Source organism: Pogoniulus pusillus, chromosome 2 (assembly GCF_015220805.1).
Source record: "Pogoniulus pusillus isolate bPogPus1 chromosome 2, bPogPus1.pri, whole genome shotgun sequence".
Lineage (NCBI taxonomy): Eukaryota > Metazoa > Chordata > Aves > Piciformes > Lybiidae > Pogoniulus > Pogoniulus pusillus.
In genome coordinates, this window is record NC_087265.1 from 15,394,510 (window position 1) to 15,416,863 (window position 22,354).

Consider the following 22,354-nt stretch of genomic DNA (forward strand, 5'->3'; position numbering starts at 1 on the left):
TTCAGACTGGCTGAGCCATGAACTAGGTGACTGGGGAGGAATGGACATGTTAGTGTCCAAGTTGGGATTTGGGCTTAGAGCTTCCTTCCTCCTTCTGTAACAGTAAAAGCCCAAATCCTATAAGTGAGTGCACTAAAGCTTCAGGACCCTCTGAGCTCTGTTGGCAGTTCTTCCAAGCACCCCAAAAGGGTATCAAAGGACCATCCCTGAGCCAGTGGGCTGCACAACCTCCTCTTTTGTTCTTCTTTCTATAGAGGATACCAAATGGGCCTTGGTCAACTCTGAGTTCTTAGTTTGACTCAAGAGTCCTCAAGACTGAAAAAAGAAATCTCACCCTTACATTACTGTAGCCAGCACTCACAATGGAACAAGAACAACAGGGATGAGTGGTGAAATCCCAGATCCCCAAAAGACACCCTGTCTCCAGGGCGGGGCTGGTGTTTCTTTGAACTCCACACAGTGCTTTTCATTTGAAATTAAGATGAAGAGTGGGAAAAATTACAAAGGAAACAGTACTTTTCCAGAAAAACACTGTTGGAGTTTGTCATCTCCTGTCTGCCAGGCTTATCCTGAGATAAATGTAAAACAGTTACTTGTCTCTGACAGCAGCTGCCTCCTGAGAGAGTGGAAACCACAGGTCACAGCAAAGGAGTCTTGCAATAAAGAATATCAGGCAAGTATCCCTTGTATATAGCTGAGCCCCTTCTCTGTAGAAAGGGAAAGCATGGAACAGTACAGACAAGAGCTGCCAAAAGCCCAATAGTGGGATCATCCCAAGGTTGTAGTTAATCCTCACCTTTGTGAGTTGGGACAACTCACCAGTGGAGAGCAGATGAGACCAAAAAAATCTATCCCAGTCAGTGTGACCCAAAAAAAAAAAAAGCCCTGAATATGTTCAATATCTTTATTGATGATCTAGACAAGGGAATTGAGTCCAGCATCAGTAAGTTTGCAGATGACACCAAGCTAGGAGCAGATGTTGATCTGCTGGAAGGTAGGAGAGCCCTGGAGAGGGACCTGGACAGGCTGGATGGGTGGGCAGAGGCCAATGGGATGAGATTTAACAAGGCCAAGTGCAGGGTTCTGCACTTTGGCCACAACAACCCCAAGCAGCGCTATAGGCTGGGGACAGAGTGGCTGGAGAGCAGCCAGGAGGAAAGGGACCTAGGGGTGCTGGTGGATAGTAGGCTGAAGATGAGCCAGCAGTGTGCCCAGGTGGCCAAGACAGCCAATGGCATCCTGGCCTGCATCAGGAACAGTGTGGCCAGTAGGACAAGGGAGGTTATTCTGCCCCTGTACTCAGCACTGGTCAGACCACACCTTGAGTGCTGTGTCCAGTTCTGGGCCCCTCAATTCAAGAGAGATGTTGAGGTGCTGGAACGTGTCCAGAGAAGGGCAACAAAGCTGATGAAGGGCCTGGAACACAAACCCTATGAGGAGAGACTGAGGGAGCTGGGGTTGTTTAGCCTAGAGAAGAGGAGGCTCAGGGGTGACCTCATTGCTGTCTACAACTACCTGAAGGGAGGTTGTAGGCAGGTGGGGGTTGGCCTCTTCTCCCAGGCAACCAGCAATAGAACAAGGGGACACAGTCTCAAGTTGTGCCAGAGGAGGTATAGGCTGGATGTTAGGAGGAAGTTCTTCCCAGAGAGAGTGATTTGCCATTGGAATGGGCTGCCCAGGGAGGTGGTGGAGTCACCATCCCTGGAGATCTTCAAGAGAAGACTGGATAAGGCACTTAGTGCCATGGTCTGGTTGACTGGCTAGGGCTGGGTGCTAGGTTGGCCTGGATGATCTTGGAAGTCTCTTCCAACCTTCTTGATTCTATGATTCTTCCTTCAGGGAGAGTTTGATAAGTGACACCTGCTGATTCTTTGATCTTCTGCTAATGGATCACTAAGTGCATGAGAGCAAAACAGCATAAAACAAAGGTTTTCGATATATACCACAACGACTGCATGAATTTTCATTGCTTTACCTTTCTGAGGTGGATGGATATTTCCCAAGGTGTAGTCTTTTTCATGCCTTATTTGAATGCATTAAGCCTAAGGAGTATCACATACTGCGAGCCCCATTTTTTAATAGGAGAGAAAAGAAAAGCTCAAATCTGGGGCTTTAAGTCAATTTCAAACTGGAAGATGGTCATTTACAGTCCTAAGTTCTGGTGTGAGCACTCACAGGTAAGAGCTAGATGATCTGTTAAAATACATGTCTGGAAAACAGCCCTGCATGATGGCATCTTTAGGCACCATGCTAAAGTGGTGCTATTCCACATTTATCTACACCCTGCACCATTTTCCATTTACGTCTTTGAAAAACCTTTATGGCTACTAATTAATCCTCATCACATCTCTGTCCTATATACAACATTCCTGCTAGTTTGGAGAGGCTTAATGTATTACCAAGTAAACCAGAAGTCAAATATACAACTACAGTAGCTCTAGTTTATAACTTAAAAGGGCTGTATGAACTTTGCTTGACTTCTTTGTCTTCAGTGGAGGCAGCAGGCTGAATACTACATGCTCAAGGTAACAGAGTGACCAACGCCAGTGGGTGAGCAGTCCTGACCTTGTAGGCTGCTGCTGACTCCCCAGCCCTCACTCTTTGCCAGGATGTGCTGTGATGAATTGAGTATGATTGCACAGATCTTCTTATTTCTAATGACTGGAAGTGCAACTCACCCAGACTCATCAAGCAGATGCTCTTAGTACTGCAAGACTCCAGTCGAAATGCAAGAACAGTGATGTTACTACTAATCTTACCAGCCCTGGTGACATTTAGTACTTACAAAATCAGCATTCATTTTTGTGGCTTGCAAAGTCCACCTGGATCCCTAAGAGAAAACAGACATTTGTAAAACTTTCAAGGTGTCTTATGGGACTAGAAAATGTGGGGACAGAGAAGAAGATGGTGCTGAAGGTCATTATTCCTCTCTATTTCTTCCCTTCTCTGTACATCTGTCACTAGACAGAACACATTTATTCTTCTCAACCTTCTGTGCTAGATGCCCAGCAGGACTGCAAAGGTTTGGCCAGCGGTGAGGGTGGGTGCTGCCTTAGCAAGCCCCTGGACAGCTGGCAATAGCGTGGTGCTCTGCGGCCCCGGGACTTCTGGCTCCTACTCTGGCAGGACAAGGGTGTAAAGGCAGGCTGGCAGGTAGACCGGCAAGACGCTACACTGTACCTGCTGATCGAAGAGAGCCCAGAACATCGGCAGCGGTATGAAGAGGAAGAGAACACGTGTCACCATTTTAACCTCCCCAATCAGGTGTTGCTATAAAAGGAACAGGCAAGAGAGGTAAGACTGAGGGGGGAGGGAAGCCAAGGGGTGAGTCAAGCCACAAAGCACAAGAGCTCTTATGTCGCTCTGCATGGCAGTTATTCATTGCTCATTCGCCATACTGGGCGTGTTTGCACTTCAGTGCAGCACCGAAACTGCCCAGTAAGGGTCAGGAGAGGACAGACGTGGGAAGGGACGGGACAAACGCCAGCCGGGTGCATGTGAGCCGTGATGCTGCCAGGCTGTGTCTGCTCATCTTTTCCCTTTCCCCTCCAAACCTGCCAGGTAGAGCATCACTTACTGAGTATTTTTCTGACGCCCAGTCCAGCCAGTGATCCCTCTTTGGAATCTGACGAGAGCGGTTTTTCAGCCGGTTTTTAATAGCAAACTAGGGACAGAAACAGGTGAGTAACACCCTTGCGGTGTGTACCTGCCCTTGTCACATTCCCGACTCAAGCCTGCCCTCCCTTCCCATCCCCAAAACTAAGAAGTGCCACAAAACTGCCGAGATCTTGCTGGGCATTTCCAAACTCTCAGATTGGATGTTTTATGACCAATTCTCTGCAGGAAGTTTCTGTGACATTGTTTGATTAAGGAACAATGTGGGAATGAACTCTCAGGGGCTTGTCTTTCAGAGACAGATCTGACACTAGACCCCAGAGACCGTTTCATGCTTGATTTAAAACAGGCTACATCATAAAGCTTTAAACATCATTTCTTTAGTCCTCCTCCAAAAAGCACCAGTTGGACTGACCACTGTGCTGGGGAGGAAACGCCTCATCATTTAAAGCAATGTCAAAATCAGAACTCTCTCTCCCTTCTTGTTCTGTAGATCTGTCTTTGCATATCCCCAGTGTAGCCTGTGTTTCATTCTCTCCTAGACAAGCTTTCAAGTTGGTTTCTCACTGAAGGAGAAATCGGTGACACTGAGCACTGAGTTTGTAACTTGTTTATGCTGTGTGCTCCAGTCACTGAACACACTGAAGGCAGCCACACTGGCAAAAAGAGTGGCAGACCTCCATTAGAAATGCTATCTTTAAGGTCTGGCCTGTTTCACCAAGGCAAATCTGCCACTAGGTATAAAGAAAACATCTGCTGGTAGCAATGATTTCCCAAAGAAACATCATTCTCCACCTAATAATAAGAAAGAATGTTTTTCATGTACTCTATCAGCTCACAGACTATGAAAAGTAACTGATATGGAGATAATGCAACTTCAGCAGTTGCCTCTTGCTGTTACATGAACATGCTGAATGTGCATAATAGGAATATGTACTATTTACTGTCTGCTGAAATGATAAACTTCAATAAAAGTATTCAGCTCAAAAATCCCTCACTCTGAGTTTCTGAATTTTTCTTTCAGCCTCCACCAGCATCTGACACCAGTGGTTCTACTGACATCAACTGAGCAATGGCAATGGCACATACTTACACCAATGCATTTGCACACTTCCAGTAAGACATTCCCTTGTGGTGGTGTTTTTCTGTATAGTCCACTCCCAGCAATGAATACAACTGAAAAATATTATAGTCTAAGTGGGAATTCACATGGCTGAGACACAATCCTGCACTGGCTTCTGATAAGGACCCCCCCACCCCTGCATTCAGCAGGAAGCCTCTGCCCTTGAGGCTTACAGGATTGCTCGTTTAATAAAATAAACATGCTAAGTTCATTTAATGCCTTTGGAAAGAGCAAAATGTGGCAAAGCTGGTGAGAGGCCTGGAACACAAACCCTATGAGGAGAGGCTGAGGGAGCTGGGATTGTTTAGCCTGGAGAAGAGGAGGCTCAGGGGTGACCTCATTGCTGTCTACAACTACCTGAAGGAACATTGTAGCCAGGTAGGGGGTGGCCTCTTCTCCCAGGCAACCAGCAATAGAACAAGGGGACACAGTCTCAAGCTGTGCCGGGGTAAGTATAGGCTGGATGTTAGGAGGAGGTTCTTGCCAGAGAGAGTGATTGGCATTGGAACGGGCTGCCCAGGGAGGTGGTGGAGTCACCATCCCTGGTGGTGCTCAAGAGAAGACTGGATGAGGCACTCAGTGCCATGGTCTAGTTGACTGGCTAGGGCTGGGTGCTAGGTTGGACTGGATGATCTTGGAGGTCTCTTCCAACCTGGTTGATTCTATGATTCTACAATCCTATAAGAGGCAGTGAGATCCCTAAGAAGTCACCATCATCATTGTCATCTAATGGTCTGTTCTGGCATAAAAGGTGCCTCCATATTTGATTCATGCTGGGAATGAAAGCTTTGAAATTCCCTCCATCTATGGTTTGTTTGGGTTTTAATTCAGTAGCCTAATTTTAAAATACAATCCATATTGAATTGCTGCACCTGATTTTGGAAATCAGCCCTGAACCATCTCAGCCATGTGGGGATTAATCCAGTTCTGACTGTGTACTTGCACCTCACACACATCTCAAAGGAAACTGCCACCAAGGTCACTGCATCACACGCCGGTGTTAACAGAAATTACCTGCATGTATGGTTTCCATGAAGGAGTAGAAAATTTAAGATATGGTTTTGTTTGGCCTTGTTTTTTCTCCCTCAAAGCACAAAAAATATTGAATCGAGGCTTCAAAATCCTGTCAGAGATGAGGCTATCTGATTATATATTATTTGCTCTGCTCTTCGGGTGCCTCTGAGTATACTGCAATTCCAGAGACATTAGCAGAGAGAAGTACAATAAAAGCTGACTGCAAAATCCATGTAACAAACCAACCTCAACTTTAGAAACTAGTCCAACTGTTTGGGTTAACCCACAGCCAGTGGAGAAATGCAGGTACCTCAGTGCCAACCCAAGAAGCCTGGGACACTGCAGGCAGGACACCAATTTTCTAAACTATGAAGACACTTTTTATCCAGTTTTGACTTGCAGAACTGTCAGGGAGACCTCTGAAGCCACTTTATGTGAGAGGCACTGAAAGACACTTGCCTAAAGTCACCCAGAGTGGGTAGGTGCACCAACCTAATTTTTAGCATCTCCCTGTGGACCCCTTGGTGCCTTTAAAATGTGAGTCATTAGATTTCCAGCAATACCACTGACTCCTTTGGGAACTAAGGCTCCCATGTTAGCTTTGACAATTGAAATTAAATAAAAACAACCTTTCCCCCTCTTTTGGAAACTGAAGCAGCCCCAAAAGCCTTGCTCTAAAATATGCCCATTCTGCCTCTAAATCTAACCTTGATTTCCATCATTACAGAGGGCCAGTCAGGGCTGAAAGGGTATTTTCTCCACTTCTGCATTCTGCTCACATAGCCCAAATGTATCACTTCCAACAGCATTTTAGCACGTTACAAAAGAACACAGAGCTGCTTTGCCGGGCAAGCCATGGAACCTGGCAGGAGGATAGTAGCTAAAAACACATTTCAACTGATGCCCTCACCAAAACTGCAATATTTACACATCCATTTTCCCCTGAGCGACTACTATTCTGCTAAAAACATTCATCACAATGGTGTAAGAGGAGCCTGTGCTGCGTTAAACTGATAGGAACAGGCCAGAGGGAAAAGAGAAGCTTCTTGGGGCCGTGACCACGCATATTTTCTGACAATAATTGCTGTAATGTTAGCTGTGGCCTGATGACATTTCTCCAGTGTCTTGATTCTTCTCTCTGATGGAAGTCTGAGGGGAGAGAACAACATCCACATTCTCTGGGGGATGAACTTTTCCAATCACAGATGCTGTGGTGCAATCACACAATTGCTTGGTCTCTCAATTAAGCTAACAAGCTGAATAAGAAGTCATCCCATGCTGTGTCAAATACTCTTGAATGTAGTGTAATAAGGGGAATGCTCCCCTCAGCAGCTTGCAACTGAGAAACTAAAGCTAATGGGGTGTCCTTTGTATTAGCAAACAAGAAGTAGGAATGTGAAGTATTTTATGAGAGTTGAAGAAGAAATCTTGACAAGTGCATTAATGGGGATAAGCTGGAAGCTTTAGGAAGGAGGGTGATTGCAGCCTACTCCTGACACTTGGACAGTAAGGGCTTTCTACTGCATAGTAAGTTGTCATTGTAACTGGGCATTACTTCACCCAAGCTAAGTGAGACAGATCAAAATAAAGTAACATCTCATTCAACTCCTCCTGCAATTTCTGAGCTGCATAGATTCTGATGCAAAGGTCTGAGCCATTGAAGATGGCCCCAAGCTGCAAAGCACCTGTGGAAAGGCTAGAAGTAGCATGATAAGCTTCTCTTCTATAAGCTGGGGAATTCTGAAGGCTGTTCAGACCACAGATCACAGGCAGCGCTGCAAGCCATGAGGAGAATCTCTTTGGTGCCTTCTTTTGCTTTATGGACCAAAGCAATTGAAACAGCCACCAGACCACCCTTCCATCAGTATCAAAACAAAGGATTGCAATAAAACCATGATCTGCCCATGACTAAGTGAACAAAGGATTTTTCTTGCTGTTCTGAACTGTGGAATTGTTGGATGGCCTTGAACCCTTAAGTTTCCCATTGCAGCACCCATTCATAGCTAGCAGATTTGTGCATTTTTTCATCTATCCATGGATTCAAAAATGGTAACTCCTATTACAAGCATTATTGTTTCCACTCACCAAGTGCCAACACCATCAGTGCTGCAGGGACACCAAAAGCCAGTGCATAACAATCCTCTCCAAAACATTTCACATCCCCTGCAAAAAGCAGAAGTAAAAGCACCTCATTACAGCCAGAGTTGTGTTGCTGAAACCTTTGACTTGCTTTCCCTAAATGAGTCCCTTCTCCTGGCTTTAAATCTCCTTTGCTGGTGCTTGACACCATGAACTGAATCTCCTTGAAACAGTTGTCCTCTCTTGATGATGATAATTTGGAGGCAGGGTTAGCATCTGCCAGCAAAAGCAGCTGATAATAGGATATTGATGAGAATGATAGAAGGGAGGGGGCAGACACACAGGTAGAAAGAAGTACTAGGAAGCGTAATTGGGAAAACAAGCCCACAACACTTAAAATCAGCTGAAGCCCTTCTGTATTTGCCTAGATCTAAATAACCAGTAGTGTGTTTCCACACAGTTTCTGAGAGTTGCATGTATTATTGAGCTACAAACCTGAATCTGGTTTTATAGTGACTTACAGTGGACAAAGTAGAAGCCAATACCCCTACTATATAAATGGGGGCACATGATTACTCAAAACTCCAGTTCCTTTTCTTACCATCTTCCCAATCTTACTGAAGGTAGTCTACTCCAAACATCACATCCTGCAATAACACACCAGAAAGCCAAGTCTGTTATAGCATGGGTCTGGTTAACCTGAGCAATGGTTCACTAAAACTGTGCCTCTTGGACCAGGTCAGTTCTCACACCACAGGAATCTAGAGGTCCATTTGCAAACAGCAAGTCAATGATGGCCTCTGTGTTTGTATGCCAGTGGCTACAAATGACATCTGTGGCATTCTTACACAAGCCAACCTAGTTAACAGGAAACCAACTCATGGAGCCTTCAGTTGTTCCTGTTTGTTTTCCCTGTGCAGCCACGGCCAGCTGCATAGCTCTGTGTGTGCGTGGGTTTTATTCACTTATTTTCAGTGAATTAGCTGACATCCCACAAAGCTGGCAGTGAGACATCATGGGCACACTGAACTTCTGACATGCAAAATGAGCTGGACCTCTCCATCTGAAAGTATGCATCCCAAATTCCTGCAAAATGTTTACAAACTGCATTTCTTGCTCTTCCACGAAAGGCTTTCACACTTGGCAGAAATTTTACTCCTTCCTCATTCTCTCCACCACATTTCTACACTGCAACTAGTTTATTGCTAGGCCATTGTGTTAGTTTGAAGCAGGCTAGAATGTTTTGGTGAGAGAAAGTAGATAATTGGCTATGAAAGGAAAACATTGGTTGTGTCTCTTCTCTCACAGTCCCGCTGAGAAGTATGGGAACAAGAAGTAAACATTAGATAACACTCTCCATTTTGTCTCACTCTGCTTTTGGCTTCGGACTGAGCAACATCTCATTAACCTCGCTGCCACTAACCTTCCTTCTTAACCTCTTGGCTGCACCTCTATTTCTTTCTCAGGATTGGGGTAAGGTTGAGAGGGGCAGGGGGAGGTGCTGGGGTGGTTGAGAACCCCTCCTGGGGACTCAGGTTTCTGGGAGGGGAGTTGTGCTTCTGTATTACTTTTCCTTTGTATATTTCTGTCTATAACTGTATATACTGTAAATAGCTGCTTGTACAGTGTGCTAGCTGTAAATAAATAGCTTCATTTATATTCCCAGAGCCCGTCTGAGTTAGCTGGGGCAATTTCTAAAGTGTGGGGGGGGCGGGTTACAGCCAAACCACCACAGCCAAATTGGCAGAGGGGACTGAATTTTCATCTGCCCATTGACTACAATGAGCAAAAGCCCCTTCTCAACTGGATGCCGACCTAGGAACACCAGCAAGAGAAAGAGCTAGAGATACAGTGTTACTTCTTTCTTGTACACGATGTAAATCTGAGACAAGCACACTCGCCTGCAGCCTTGTGAAATGAACTGCCTGTTGAAATAAGCACTCCGAACAAAGAAAGCTTCTTGGAGGCGATGGCACAGAACGAAAAAAAACTGTTACTGAGTGTGAAGGCTACCTTGTCCCTGTCCCCATTGCCTATGGCCTGCAGTTCTGCCTCTCTGCCGGTATTTAGAGCCTGCCAGTCCCTTTGGCTGCTAGGTGCTGCAGTACAGCGAAGTGCAGCAAGCCCGAGGAGCAAGCTGGCTAGAATGTAAAGTAGGTCTTAAGTGGGGCACAGGCCTGTGCTTTGTTTTCCAGAGTAGCTGTTCGGGGCTGCAATCTCGCAAGCCGACCTACTGAAGACACTTCTGGGTGCCAGGACAGAGCGCTCCAAAAGTCGGCAGTGGGAGGGAGAATGCAGGACGACAAAACCAGCCCTGGCCCCTACACAAGACAGCAGAGATCAGTTCCCATCCACAGGTTACCTGCAGGCAAGACAGCAGAATAATCCCTCACTGTCGAGGAGGATTAGGTGACCATATAGGTGCCTCCACCTTGCGCATTTTAATTCTACCATTCAGCCTGGCTTTGAAATACAACCAAGAATACAGTGTCTGTGAGTTGCCTGCTACTGCTATAAATCTGTTATGCTTGCTATGGCAGGATTAACAAGGCGTAAATGCAACACACTGGCTACTCCACAGATCTGTAATTTCTGTCATTCAGTTGTCATCCAAGCCTAACTATGCACAGCAGAGTAGTCAGAGGGCAGCTCATTTATTCCAGTTCAGCACTGACCTCTTAACACAGGAGTTACAAACGTAGAGATCAAACTTCCAGCATTAATGGATAAATAGAAGATGGAAAAAAACTTGCTTCTCTCTGAGGTCTAAAACAAGAGAAGACAATATCAGTGTCACAGCTAATGCACAGCATCCGCTTGCAAATGGAGCACCATCAATTCTCATGTTGGGAAGGCTGGCTAAATATTGACACACATTGCATAAAATGTTAAGTAAACAAGCTTTTGTTCAGGTGATGGCCAACGCTCAGACAAATACTTGGGAGGTGCTTTGGGGCATTTCAGAGGGAAAGCCGCTGCTTCAAAAGTCTTGTGAGACTGGAAGGACAAGAGAGGATTTACTTATTCAGAACAAGTAGCAAGATTCAGATGCTCTGTCACCTAATTCAATCCAATTTGACACAGTTTGACAAGCTCATCATTTCTTCCCATGTCTAAGCTCTCTTTGCCTCCTCTCCTCTGCAGAAACACAAAGAGAAACCTGTGTATTTTTAGGAGCCAGTAATGGCAGCATAGATGACAGTGTGTCATCAAATAAGAGTTATACATGAGACAGGAGATTACTAAGCCGAGACCAGTCAACCTTGAACTAATATAGTAAATTAAACCTACAGGTACAAATTCAAGAGCCTGCTGGAGAAACAAACTCTGAGAGAAAGAGTTCAGAACTCAGATGACGCTGTAACATATTATAGTTGATACAGACATTAGATTCCTGTTGATCACCTTTCTTCCCACATAATTAATAATCTGGAAGGAATCAAGACCTTCATGCAGAGTGTGGTCTTTTTTGCAGGAGTAATGTGTGAGGGCTTTCATCCAGGAGTAGGCTCTCATTGCTTGTGGGGGAGACACATAGACAGCTGCACACACAAACAGGTCTCTAAACTACTTGCCTGTGCCTGGCTGGGACTGCAGAGTGGAGAAAGAAGAGCAGGTTACCTGGCCTACCCCACACTCATCTGTATCACCGACTATGAGACATCTGAGTTGGTGAAATCAGTGTTCAAGGACAGCCCAAGCCCAGGCAGCCACTGAACTCCACACATAGCTCAGTTTCACTCCCAGCTGTCACAAGGGCCTATAAAGGTAGTGGGAAAATTGTTTGACACATGGCTTGGTGCCTGGCAGAGAGGTCCTTAGGATACCTTGAGCCACGTCTCTATGAACCGAAAGTCATTTGGATGTAAATCTTTAACTTAGCTGAGTGTAAGGAAGCTCCTCAGGGGCCTGGTTCTGTCCCCTCTCCTTCTAATATGTCCTGCTTCCTCCTGATCCCTGAGAAAACAGTATTCACTAGGCTAGAAAACAGATGAAAATGTGAAAAATTGCAAGTAGCTTAAAGAGGACAGTTCTTAAGGAATGAAGCTTGGGATCCAAAAATATAACCAATCTTTCTGTGACTGATGGTGCAGCCAACAGGAAATATTGCTACTTTATACAGCAAGAAGCTTCTCAGGGATTACTGCAAGGGAAAGTGGGCAGATGGGAGGGCTTTTCTTTGTGCTCCCTGAAAAGTAGGTACTGGGAGGGTGAGTGTGTGACACCCATCGCCTTCCACTGCAACCCCTCAAGGAGTCTGAATGTCTCCTCACTTGGATTAATGGCTTCTTGCCTTGCTCCAGTACAGTTAGGAAGACCCCATCAAAATCAGCTCTTTCACAATTTAATCTCTTAGAGTGTCCCAGGCAATCTAATCTATACATTAATCATACATTATTTATTCTGCATTAAATGGTTCTTAAGCCTTATAATATTCATCTCTATAGCATCTTCCCACGGGAAAGAGCAAACAGCACTGGGCCTCACTATCTCTTATAGTCCATTTCTCTCCTTACCAGTGTTTTTTATTACCTGGAACTTACTATCACTAAGCTGGAGAAAGTGTATATTCTTCTTCATTCTACTTTTGTGACTAGGCATTTGTCACCATAAGGAAATCCAGATAAATCAGAAGCCTCAGCACTTTCTCCTGCTCCCAGAGGAGCCCTACCAATAGCTGGTATAGTAGACTTTCAACAGTCCTGCCCTCTTCTAGTCAAATTCCCATGCCATACCTTTAAACCTTTGTATCTGATCAACTCAGAATTTCTGAGAGCTGAGAAAAACTCAGGCATACAGGTCTTGACATGATTAAGTCTAGAGCTACAATTATCAAAGGAATGTGCTGGTAAGAGAGGAGGGTAGCGATGCTAAAGGAATTTGGAGTATCCTATTTCACACATTTTCAAATTTTAGTGATGGAGAAAAAACTGTTCAAAGAAAAGCAGAAGTGAATACAAAAATAACGACCCAGCAGCTTGCAAATTATATTGATTAGGGGAAAAAAAAATCCCCTCCCTAATTTCTTATTTTTTAGAGCAGACATACATTAGCAACATGGTCTGGATTAGCTAATTTGATCTCCTTGGCAACCAGAAAATAAAGAAACAAAAAGAAAGCTACTTAGTACCTTAAACACCACATCACAGTGAAAGAAGCTTTGGGCCTTAATTAACACGCACAGGAGCTTTTGCATTCATGTAACATATCATAAATATCATTTTGTTCAGGCATTTTTAGAATCCTAATCCCATAGACAAAGATGCTTGGAAATCTCCTGCAGATAAATCTGCTTTCCCGATCTGAGCTCTTGCTGATTCACTCTCAAGACTACCACACTCAAAGTACTTAAGAGAAAATCAAACCAATGGTGTGCATTTGCCTCAAAACATAAATTTGTCTCTATATATCAGGGACAATTTATCCATTTTATAGACAGAACTCCCACATCCCTAGTTTCCAGATGGAACAACTAAGCCTATGTCCTTAAGGGCTCAGATTAAGTTTTTTAGTACCCTGAAAATGAAGGGTAAATCAAATGCTTCGTGGCCTCTTCTCCCAGGCAACCAGCAATAGAACAAGGGGACACAGTCTCAAGTTGTGCCAGGGTAGGTATAGGCTGGATGTTAGGAAGAAGTTCTTCCCAGAGAGAGTGATTGGCATTGGAATGGGCTGCCCAGGGAGGTGGTGGAGGCACCGCCCCTGGGGGTCTTCAAGAAAAGACTGGATGAGGCACTTAGTGCCATGGTCTAGTTGACTGGATAGGACTGGGTGATAGGTTGGACTGGCTGATCTTGGAGGTCTCTTCCAACCTGGTTGATTCTATGATTCTATGATTTCATTAGGAATTTTTAGAACTTATTTCATCCTGCTTGGAGTGGAAGATGGCAGCAGAGGAAGTCTTCTCAAACACCACTCCAGAAGAGTGAAATACTCTGACTGGCCCCAAAACTTTCATTCCTTACAAAAATCAAAACTTCTCATTCTAGTTTTGAAGACTTATGTTTCCTATCACATAGCATAAAACCTTTTTTTTTTGTTTGTTTGCTTTTGTTCCCCTTCCTGAAAGGCCAAGTAATTTCAAAATGGTAAAACACAAAACTGTCTATTCTGGAAAGAATAAATAGAGCAGAATGCATTGTCCTTATCAGGATTTTTTTTTTTTTTACTGTTTCCTTTCTCTAAATTAGTTTTTTCTCTTTAAGGCAACATACAGGTGAACATTTAGGCCTTGGTACTTGCTAAATTTGTTGGATAAGTGTAGTCTGACTGCTGGAGAATGGCCATGGACCCACAGAACCACAAGCAGTTCAAGTTTTTCCTCTGTAACTCATCTGTGGTTGTAATTTCATGATAAATAATATGTGTGTTCCTGACTGAGGTGCTGAGATTCATTAGCTGAAGTCTATAAAACACTCTGAAGATAAGTGGTACATATTATCATACTGTAATTAGGTGGTAATTGAAAGATGCTGGATAAACATTATTAATCATTAATATTCATAGAAGTAGCACTTCTGAAAATGCTTCTGTAACACCTGTTAAAATCCTTTTGGGACAACTACTGGCACTGCAAGCTAGGATGCCCACATGCTGGTATGCACACAGACTATTCCCAGCACACACGTGCTGCACTGAGGAGGCTGATGGACACCAGGTGATCACTGCTCCCTCTTCTGCAGCATCCTCTAAAGCATCGGGTCCAAATGAAAGCACAGGGTGGACATGTCTGCAGAAGGATGCGTTTTGAACAAGTGATCATGAAACATACTGTGTTTGTAAGTGACATCACTTCAACATCACAAAGCTCATGTGCAGAAAGCACAAATTTTCCCAACACTTTTAAATAAAACAGTCTATATTATTAACTCATTAAATGCTAACTACATGGAGGAACATTGCAAAAGATAAAGAGCAAACTGCCCTATGGGGCTCTCATTCCATGTCCAAAGCTAAGGGGTCATCCCTTGTCCAGCTCTGCCAGTGTACTTCCTGACAGACCATTAGTCTAATGTCCTTCTTCAGAGTCTCCATTGGTGGCAATTTCCATCTCCCATAGGCCTTAATATTTTACAGTTACTTCTCTAGATCTATGTCTGGAAAAGTTTTCCTGCTTGTCAGCCCTAATTAATCCTCCTTGAATTTAAGCCTATTCATCACGGTTCCAAATCCTTAGGTTTTTTTCATGTGGCAGTGGCTTTCTACATATTTAAGGACTCAAGCCATGCACAGAAGTTGCTGATTTGAATACCACCATTGAGAAAACTGAGATTTTTATTTGTGTGTTAGGTCAGCATAAATCTAAGTGTTTTATTTCATGTCAACTTGAAAATTACACATTTTGCCTGGGGATTAGTCCTCCCTGACCTGTTTTGCTTCTTTAAGCCCCACCTTATCCTTGGTTGAGCCATTGTGCTGCATAATGAGAGTCCGAGATTAGCGCAGGTGAGGAGCTAAGTGCTTGTGGCAGAGAATAAGGACACAAAGCAACCAGACCACAATTTACAGGATACAGAGCATGAACAAGATATAACAGGGATATTTTCCCAACTCTTCAAAATGTTCCATTCTGGATAGATTTGGTACTTGAAGTACTTTCAAAAGGCTGGAATTTCCTACAGTTATTTCTGAACAACACCTGATAGACTATGACTTATTTGAAGTAAAATTCCCAAGGAAGCACAGTCCAGAGGCAGGATTTTCTCTTTTGTTTTCTGTATCCCATTCCAGTGCATTGTAATCATCCCTGCCAAGATGGTTCAGAAATGGCTACAGTTCCATGGTACAGGATTTTCCAACCACTCTGACATCCAATTAACATTTAGATGATTTCATGCATTTAGGACCTATCCTTCCCAATATCAGTCCTGTTTGTTGTCATTTTTCTTCCCTGAAGCATCCAGACTCTCTCAAGTTTTATGTGCATCATTCTACCTCACATTTTAGTACATCTTTTCCTAGCAAATTGTATTTCATTCTAGTACAGTAGGATTTGATCACAACCTTGGTGATACTGTGATAAATATCCTCATAAAGTAAGCAGACACTGCAGATTTTAGGAAAGAAAAGTAATCTTACATGTTCCTCTTCAAACTGGTCCCCACCAAATGCAGAGACACAGGGCTTGATACCTCCCGTTCCAAGGGCGATCAAAAACAGACCAACCATAGACAGGACCCTTCATGCAAGAACAGAAATATCACCATTGCAGAACCTTTCCAGCACTTAAGAGCATTCTAGAGTGCCACCCAACCATGATTCTTCTGGTATCATTGTCTTTTGCACATGGGTAGTGATGGTGAGCCAGAAATGTGCAAAAAACAAATTAACTTTCCTCATTTCTGCATTCAGTACCAGTCAATTAACCAAACTGCTTTTGTCAGATTCTTGCTGTTCTGAGGCACAGTGGACATAATAAAGATCAAAGATCTGTGGGATTATTTTTCACTCATATGAGAACAAAAGTTTGCAGAGATCATTGGAAGGGGGGAGGGGGAAGGGGAAGGAGGGGGAAAAGTGGAAAAAAAAAGGAAGGGGGAGGGGTTAAAAAAAAAGTGTCTTTTTCTAAAGTATTCCAGCCTGGATGAATGCACACAAACTATCTGAATTAGACTAACACTTGGATGCTTTCTACCTCCCAGCACTCCTCAGAATACTACCATGGGCCAACCACAGAAAACAGGATTGTCAGGACTGGCCAAATCAGGAACTAAAGAAAACTGTTCTGTAAATGAGGTGTGCTCCTGCCTATGGGTGCATATTTTTAGAGCTGTGACCACCTAGGCAAAACAAGGTTGCTGGTTTCAGAGATGTCAGTTGGGGAAACTACTCTGACAAGCCTAGCAGTTCACAATGCAGAGGGCAAGAAGTGTCATAGCTGGTGAAAAGACAGATCCTTCCGTCACATCAGAAAATGTATACATGGGAACCTTGCCGAGATGGGCAGCTATGATGATGAGAAATGAGGGAGGAATGAGCCTGTTGTAGGCAGTTGGATGGAGGGGACCAAACTCCAGTAGCATTGTACAGCAGAGAGAGACGAGCAGAGGTCCCAGTCTCAAAATGCTTAGAGTCTCTGTGGTGGTTTCCAGCCCCTTCTGGCATATTCACTCTAGATCTGCCCTTCTGTTCTTATTCAAATGATATCCCAGATCCTTCCCTTATAAATGCAACCCATGCACAGCCTCCAAACTGCTGACTGATGCAGGTGAAACAAATTACAGTACTGGCTAAACCAACTACCATTGCACCCTACTACAGTGCTGCACCTTCAACAGCTACTTACACGTGAACTGCCTGGTTGCCTAGGGATGGAATTGCGCCGACTGACTTTATCAGATGGCCAACCACATACACAACGGAGAGGTAGATGATAGTCCTGTGAGGAAAGCAAGCAGAAGTGACTGAAGGTGCTGGGTGATGCACAATTTGAAAACAGAGTGTGTGTGTGCTTCCTGATGTGGCAGGGCCACTTGGCAGATACACAAGGATCTGTTTTGCTCATACCACCGCTACAGCAGGCAGTAACAACTCTTTTGTGTCAACACTGAGTGCACTGGAAGAAAGAGACAGGCAAATGGGTTCAGATTAAGGAGGGGTAGCCCATGCTTTCTTTGGGGGCATTGATGAGCCAAATAAAATAAAAATATTCCAGTCTTGTCATGCCTGAAAGGCTACTAATGGAAGAGTACACTTCAGGTCCACCACAGTTCCCAAATTAATGGAAACTGGCATTTTGTAGTGTAGCCCTAAACCCTTGACTGGAAGACATCTGCTATCTGCTGCTGTCTATATTCAACCCACCAGACTAATGCATCTGAATCAGGAGTGTGGTTTCCCTGTTACAAGTCTGGTTTAGATCTCAAGTACCTCTGAAGGACAGAGCTCATCTATCTGCCTCCCATGTCTTGGTGAGGCAGAAAAAATATGACTAGAGGATCAAGCTTTTGACTGTATTGTATCTCTTTTTCACCTTCAGGATTAAGAGATATCTACAGACTTATGTGTAGGCTAGACACATACAGAGGGAATGGAAGGACTTGTTAGGACAAAGGCACTACCAGAAGCCCTGTGAGCTTTCAGTACAGAAGCAGTCCTGGTTGCAAGAGCTAATTTAGATCCACATTAGATCATGTCTAAAAGCCCCTCTAATCTGTGTTCCTGTCCTTGGTATTGGCTGAGGTCCAGCTACTACACCAAAAGCCACCTCCCATTTAAGTTATAGAGATTACTCCAAGCAAAGTCTCCTACCTATTGCATGAAAGTCTGCATAAGGATTTGCCTTCTACAACATCATGCTGCAAAACAGATATCCTCAAATACCAATGAACATTGCTAGATGACCTTAAATAATGAAGCTAATAAACCTTCACTGTTATTTTATTCATTCAAAGAGACAAGAAAATGACTAAAATTGAGCACAAACAGAAAAGAACTTTGATATCTCCTTAAGAACATCCTGCTGGAACGGCATATGGCAGCTGCCTTTTTTTTTCCCCTCTCCTGTTGAGATTCTTCTGTCAGATGTGCTTAGTCCTAAAGAGAAGAGCTCAGCTGCACTTTGACATTTTGACATCCAAGATTTTGACATCTACCATTTTGACAGCCAAGACCCCTCAGACAATGAGCAAACAGTGCCAAGCAAAGGAAGTTCCATATCTAGCTGCTAATCACCGTTCTGGAGCAGACAATGGTCCCACAACTTATCAGTGGAAGAGAAGACTGCCTAATTTAAGGAGAGTTTTACTTGGTTGTGGTTTGAGTGAACCCAGGTCTCCCTGGCATAAAAACATGCATGCTGACACATTTCCTATACTGTGTGAATGCATTAGTAGAGTTAGTGACATTTCTGTGATTTTGTGTGAAACCATGAGCTCTAGAGGATGACACCACTTCCTCACTATCTCCAAATCCTTCTCAGAAGTAGATCTTGGCAAGCTTAATCAGCCCATACCTCATCCTCCTCAAGGTGGGTAAGGAAGGACTGTGCAGGAAAAGTGTGCTTGTAACATTTAATTTGTTCCAACTTTGTTGTGCATTGGCCCTTGGGTGAAAGACGAGCACAGAACAGCATGAGCACACAGATCAGCTGTTCATCCATTAACAGAGAGGAGCTGACCTTGGCAAGCACAGCTTTGCTGCACTGAGCTAGCTCAAAACTGGGAGCACACAGAGCACTGCCTTTGCACAGGCTGTATGGTGTAGATGTACACTGGCTGAATTAGACAGATCTCTTCACTTACTTGTATTTGCCCAGCCAGGAGTCTGCCATAATGGCTCCAATGACAGGTGTGAAATAACACAGCGCAGAAAAGGCATGGTACACAGCAGTGGAGAGATTCTCATCCCAGTGGAAGAAGCTTAAAAAATATAGTGTCAGGACAGCTAGAAGGAAACAAACAAATCACATCAGATAATTAATGTGTATCCGTGCAGGTAAGCAGGATTGTGGCAGCAAGAAAATCACTGATTTGCACAGCAGCTATGAATGCTGTGGTGAAAAGATCTGTTCCTCACAATCTTCAACATAGGAAAAGCTAAAATGATATATAGAGTATCAGAAGTTCACAGAATCACAGGATGTTAGGGGTTGGAAGGGATCCAAGGAGATCATTGAGTCTAACCCCCCTGCCAGAGCAGGACAATACTATCTAACACACATCACAGAGGAACACATCCAGACAGGCCTTGAAAGTCTCCTCAGAAGGTGACCCCACAACCTCTCTGGGAAGCCTATTTCAGTGCTCTGTGACCCTTACAGTAAAGAAATTCCCCCCTTGTATTGAGGCAGAACCTCTTTTGCTGCAATTTACATCCATTGCTTCTTGTCCTATCACAGGGAGCAAGTGAGCAGAGCCTGTCCCTCCCTCCTGGCCAGCCTTCAGATACTTACAAACATTTATCAAATCCCCTCTAAGTCTTCTCTTCTCCAGACTAAAAAGCCCCAGGTCCCTCAGCCTCTCCTCATAAGCCATGCCCTCCAGTCCCCTAATCATCCTCCTAACCCTCTGCTGGACCCGCTCCAGCAGATCCCTGACCCTCTTAAACTGGGGGAGCCCAAAACTGAACACAGGATTCAAGATGAGGTCTCAGCAGGGCAGAATAGAGGGGGAGGAGAACCTCCCTTGATCTGCTGGACACACTCTTCCTAATGCACCCCAGGATCCCATTGGCCTTCTTGGCCACAAGGGCACACTGCTGTGCCATAGTTAACTTTTATCCACCAGGACCCCCAGGTCCCTCTCCACAGTACTGCTTTCCAGCAGATCACCTCCCAGCCTGTACTGGTGGAATTCGTTATTCCACCCCAGGTGCAGGACTCTGCACTTGTCCTTGTTGAATTTCATCTGGTTCCTCTGTGCCCAGCTCTCAGTCTGTCCATGTCTCTCTGGATGGTGGCACAGCCTTCAGCTGTGTCAGCCAAGCCTCCCAGCTTGGTGTCATCAGCAAACTTGCTGAGCAGACTCTCTGTGTTCTTTGCTCATAAACACTTATGTTCAGGTGGAGAAAATATTTTGCAGCTTATCTTACTGTAACCAGTAGTTCTGTTAATGCACATTTTCTCCTGGCAAATTAGGTGTCTGTATGATTCAATTCCCAAACATACCACTTGTGCATAGCTACAAAAGAAGCCACACACTAGGAAACCAGGTCTGATACAGAGAACCATATGCAAATTTAAACTAGAAGATATATTTGGAGTTCTCTACTCCCAGCTTCTGTTCAGAGCAAGTACAGCATCAGTGTTAGGGCACAGTGTTCACAGCTTCGACCCAAGATGCTAATTTATTTTGAAAGGTAGCTGAGACCACATACAGCACAGCTCTGGAACACCAGACCAGTGTGTATAGAAGCCCAACGATGGGAAAGTCATCTCCCAGACACAGGCCACGTACCTCTCATGCCATAGTAGGAGAAACGCTCACAGAATTCGTTCACCACGATAAAGGCAATGCTTATGGGGTAGTTGGAGCCACAGAGTTTCTGCAGGAGACCAACAGGAATGTATCAGCTCTGGGAAAGCCTTCACCACAGCAACACATCCTCCCAGTGCCTGGACAGCAGAGAGAAGTCCAGTGCAAAATCCAGGAACCCACTGCTGCTTGACTGGCCTGTGGGTCAGACTCAAAGGATGGAGGAGATCCCACACCTTTCTTACTTAAGGGTCCCCAGTGAAACAGCCTGGACACACAGGCCCAGTAGGAACTGTCATGGGGATTTGTGGGTTGTCAGCAGCCCTCCATGCTTGCAGACCCAGGAACTCCAGTAGAAGTGCCCTACGACCTTTTGATGCAGTACAAAAACACCTTTGGATGCCTTCTCTTATATGCTCCGCAAAATGCTACCACCCTGCTCCAAAACTGCTTCTTCTCTTAGCGCTAGGGCTTGCTACAGCAGCTGGGGGCCTCCAGAGAGCTGCTGTCTGCTTCCATGTGATCTGCTCCCTCCTGTGCGGCAACTGCCCTCAATCCCTGCACCTCACTTGCAAAGAACTGTGTCACTGCGTTCACTGAAGTGGAGCACCAGCCCTGTGCCCTGAGCTCCCTCAGGCACAGCATCCATTTCCCATTCCAGAAATGCTGGCATAACTATGGATAATTCAAATTATTAATCAAAACTAAACAAACCAGCAATGGCACTGTCAAACCTGTTTAAGTGTGGACACTCTTTCCCTGAATAATACTTTACTCCAGCTACAAATCAGTAGTTTCTGAATGAAACACAAGGTATAGAAACAGATGAGCTTTGGCGTGACCTTATGTGGGCCTCTTGCTACCCCACTGTGGTCTGAGCTAAGCAGCTTCCAGCTGCTTCCAGTGGAGCTCCACTGCCTCACAAGACAGAAAGCAGGTTTGCATAGCACTACTCAGCCTCTGCCAAGTAGTGGGAGAGAGGGGCCAGCCATGCACTTGGTGAGGGATGGGGGGAGTGTGATATTAACAGCTGCATTTATATATATGGTTTTAAACAGCCATGGCGTGGGGCAGTGAACTCTTCCCATGCATTTCTGTGCCTCGTGTCAGAAATAACAAATTCCTGTGTTTCTTCCCAGAGTTCCAAATGCAAATACAGATACCAAGATAGATGTGTTCATTCGGGTTTATCTCACCCACCAGGAGACCTGAGCTTATTTGGATTCTCAAAGGAATGGCATCAAATTCAGAACTGAGTCCAGCTTAATGATGTTAGTTCTGCTCAACATTATAGAACAGCAAAAAAAAAAGGAGCCTGGCTGTCCAAAATAAAATAAATAAATAAAATCAACAAACTAACAACCCCTCACCAAACAACCAAAACTGCCTTTCTATTACTTAACCCAGCATCTCTAAAGGCATTGCTCCATTTTAATGTATATATGCCTCACTATATATGGGCCACCTTTTCATTAAGAAACTTTTGGGGGCTTTGCTTTACTGAAATAATAATCCATTTCATTTATTATTCACTCTGAAACCATCATGCTTAGCATATGGCTTGTAAGGACTCCCTTGGCAACCACACTGGGGACTACTGCTTTTAGGG

At 44.4% G+C, this 22,354-nt stretch overlaps 1 protein-coding gene across 5 annotated transcripts in view; it reads right to left on the bottom strand.

The window, feature by feature from the left end:
* Positions 1-22,354, bottom strand: part of SLC15A2 (solute carrier family 15 member 2) — a 59,721-nt gene that overhangs the window by 22,029 nt on the left and 15,338 nt on the right. For 3 of the 5 annotated variants that reach the window (XM_064157239.1, XM_064157247.1, XM_064157256.1), the window contains exons 2-11: positions 20,728-20,815; positions 19,075-19,216; positions 17,118-17,210; positions 15,911-16,010; positions 10,507-10,597; positions 7,838-7,915; positions 4,709-4,791; positions 3,578-3,664; positions 3,181-3,270; positions 2,786-2,830 (exon numbers count right to left, since the gene is read on the bottom strand). In XM_064157239.1, the coding sequence (XP_064013309.1) occupies positions 2,786-2,830; positions 3,181-3,270; positions 3,578-3,664; positions 4,709-4,791; positions 7,838-7,915; positions 10,507-10,597; positions 15,911-16,010; positions 17,118-17,210; positions 19,075-19,216; positions 20,728-20,815 (897 nt within the window). The remainder of the gene's footprint in view (positions 1-2,785; positions 2,831-3,180; positions 3,271-3,577; positions 3,665-4,708; positions 4,792-7,837; positions 7,916-10,506; positions 10,598-15,910; positions 16,011-17,117; positions 17,211-19,074; positions 19,217-20,727; positions 20,816-22,354) is intronic. The other 2 variants (XM_064157274.1, XM_064157265.1) reach the window with 1 other exon arrangement.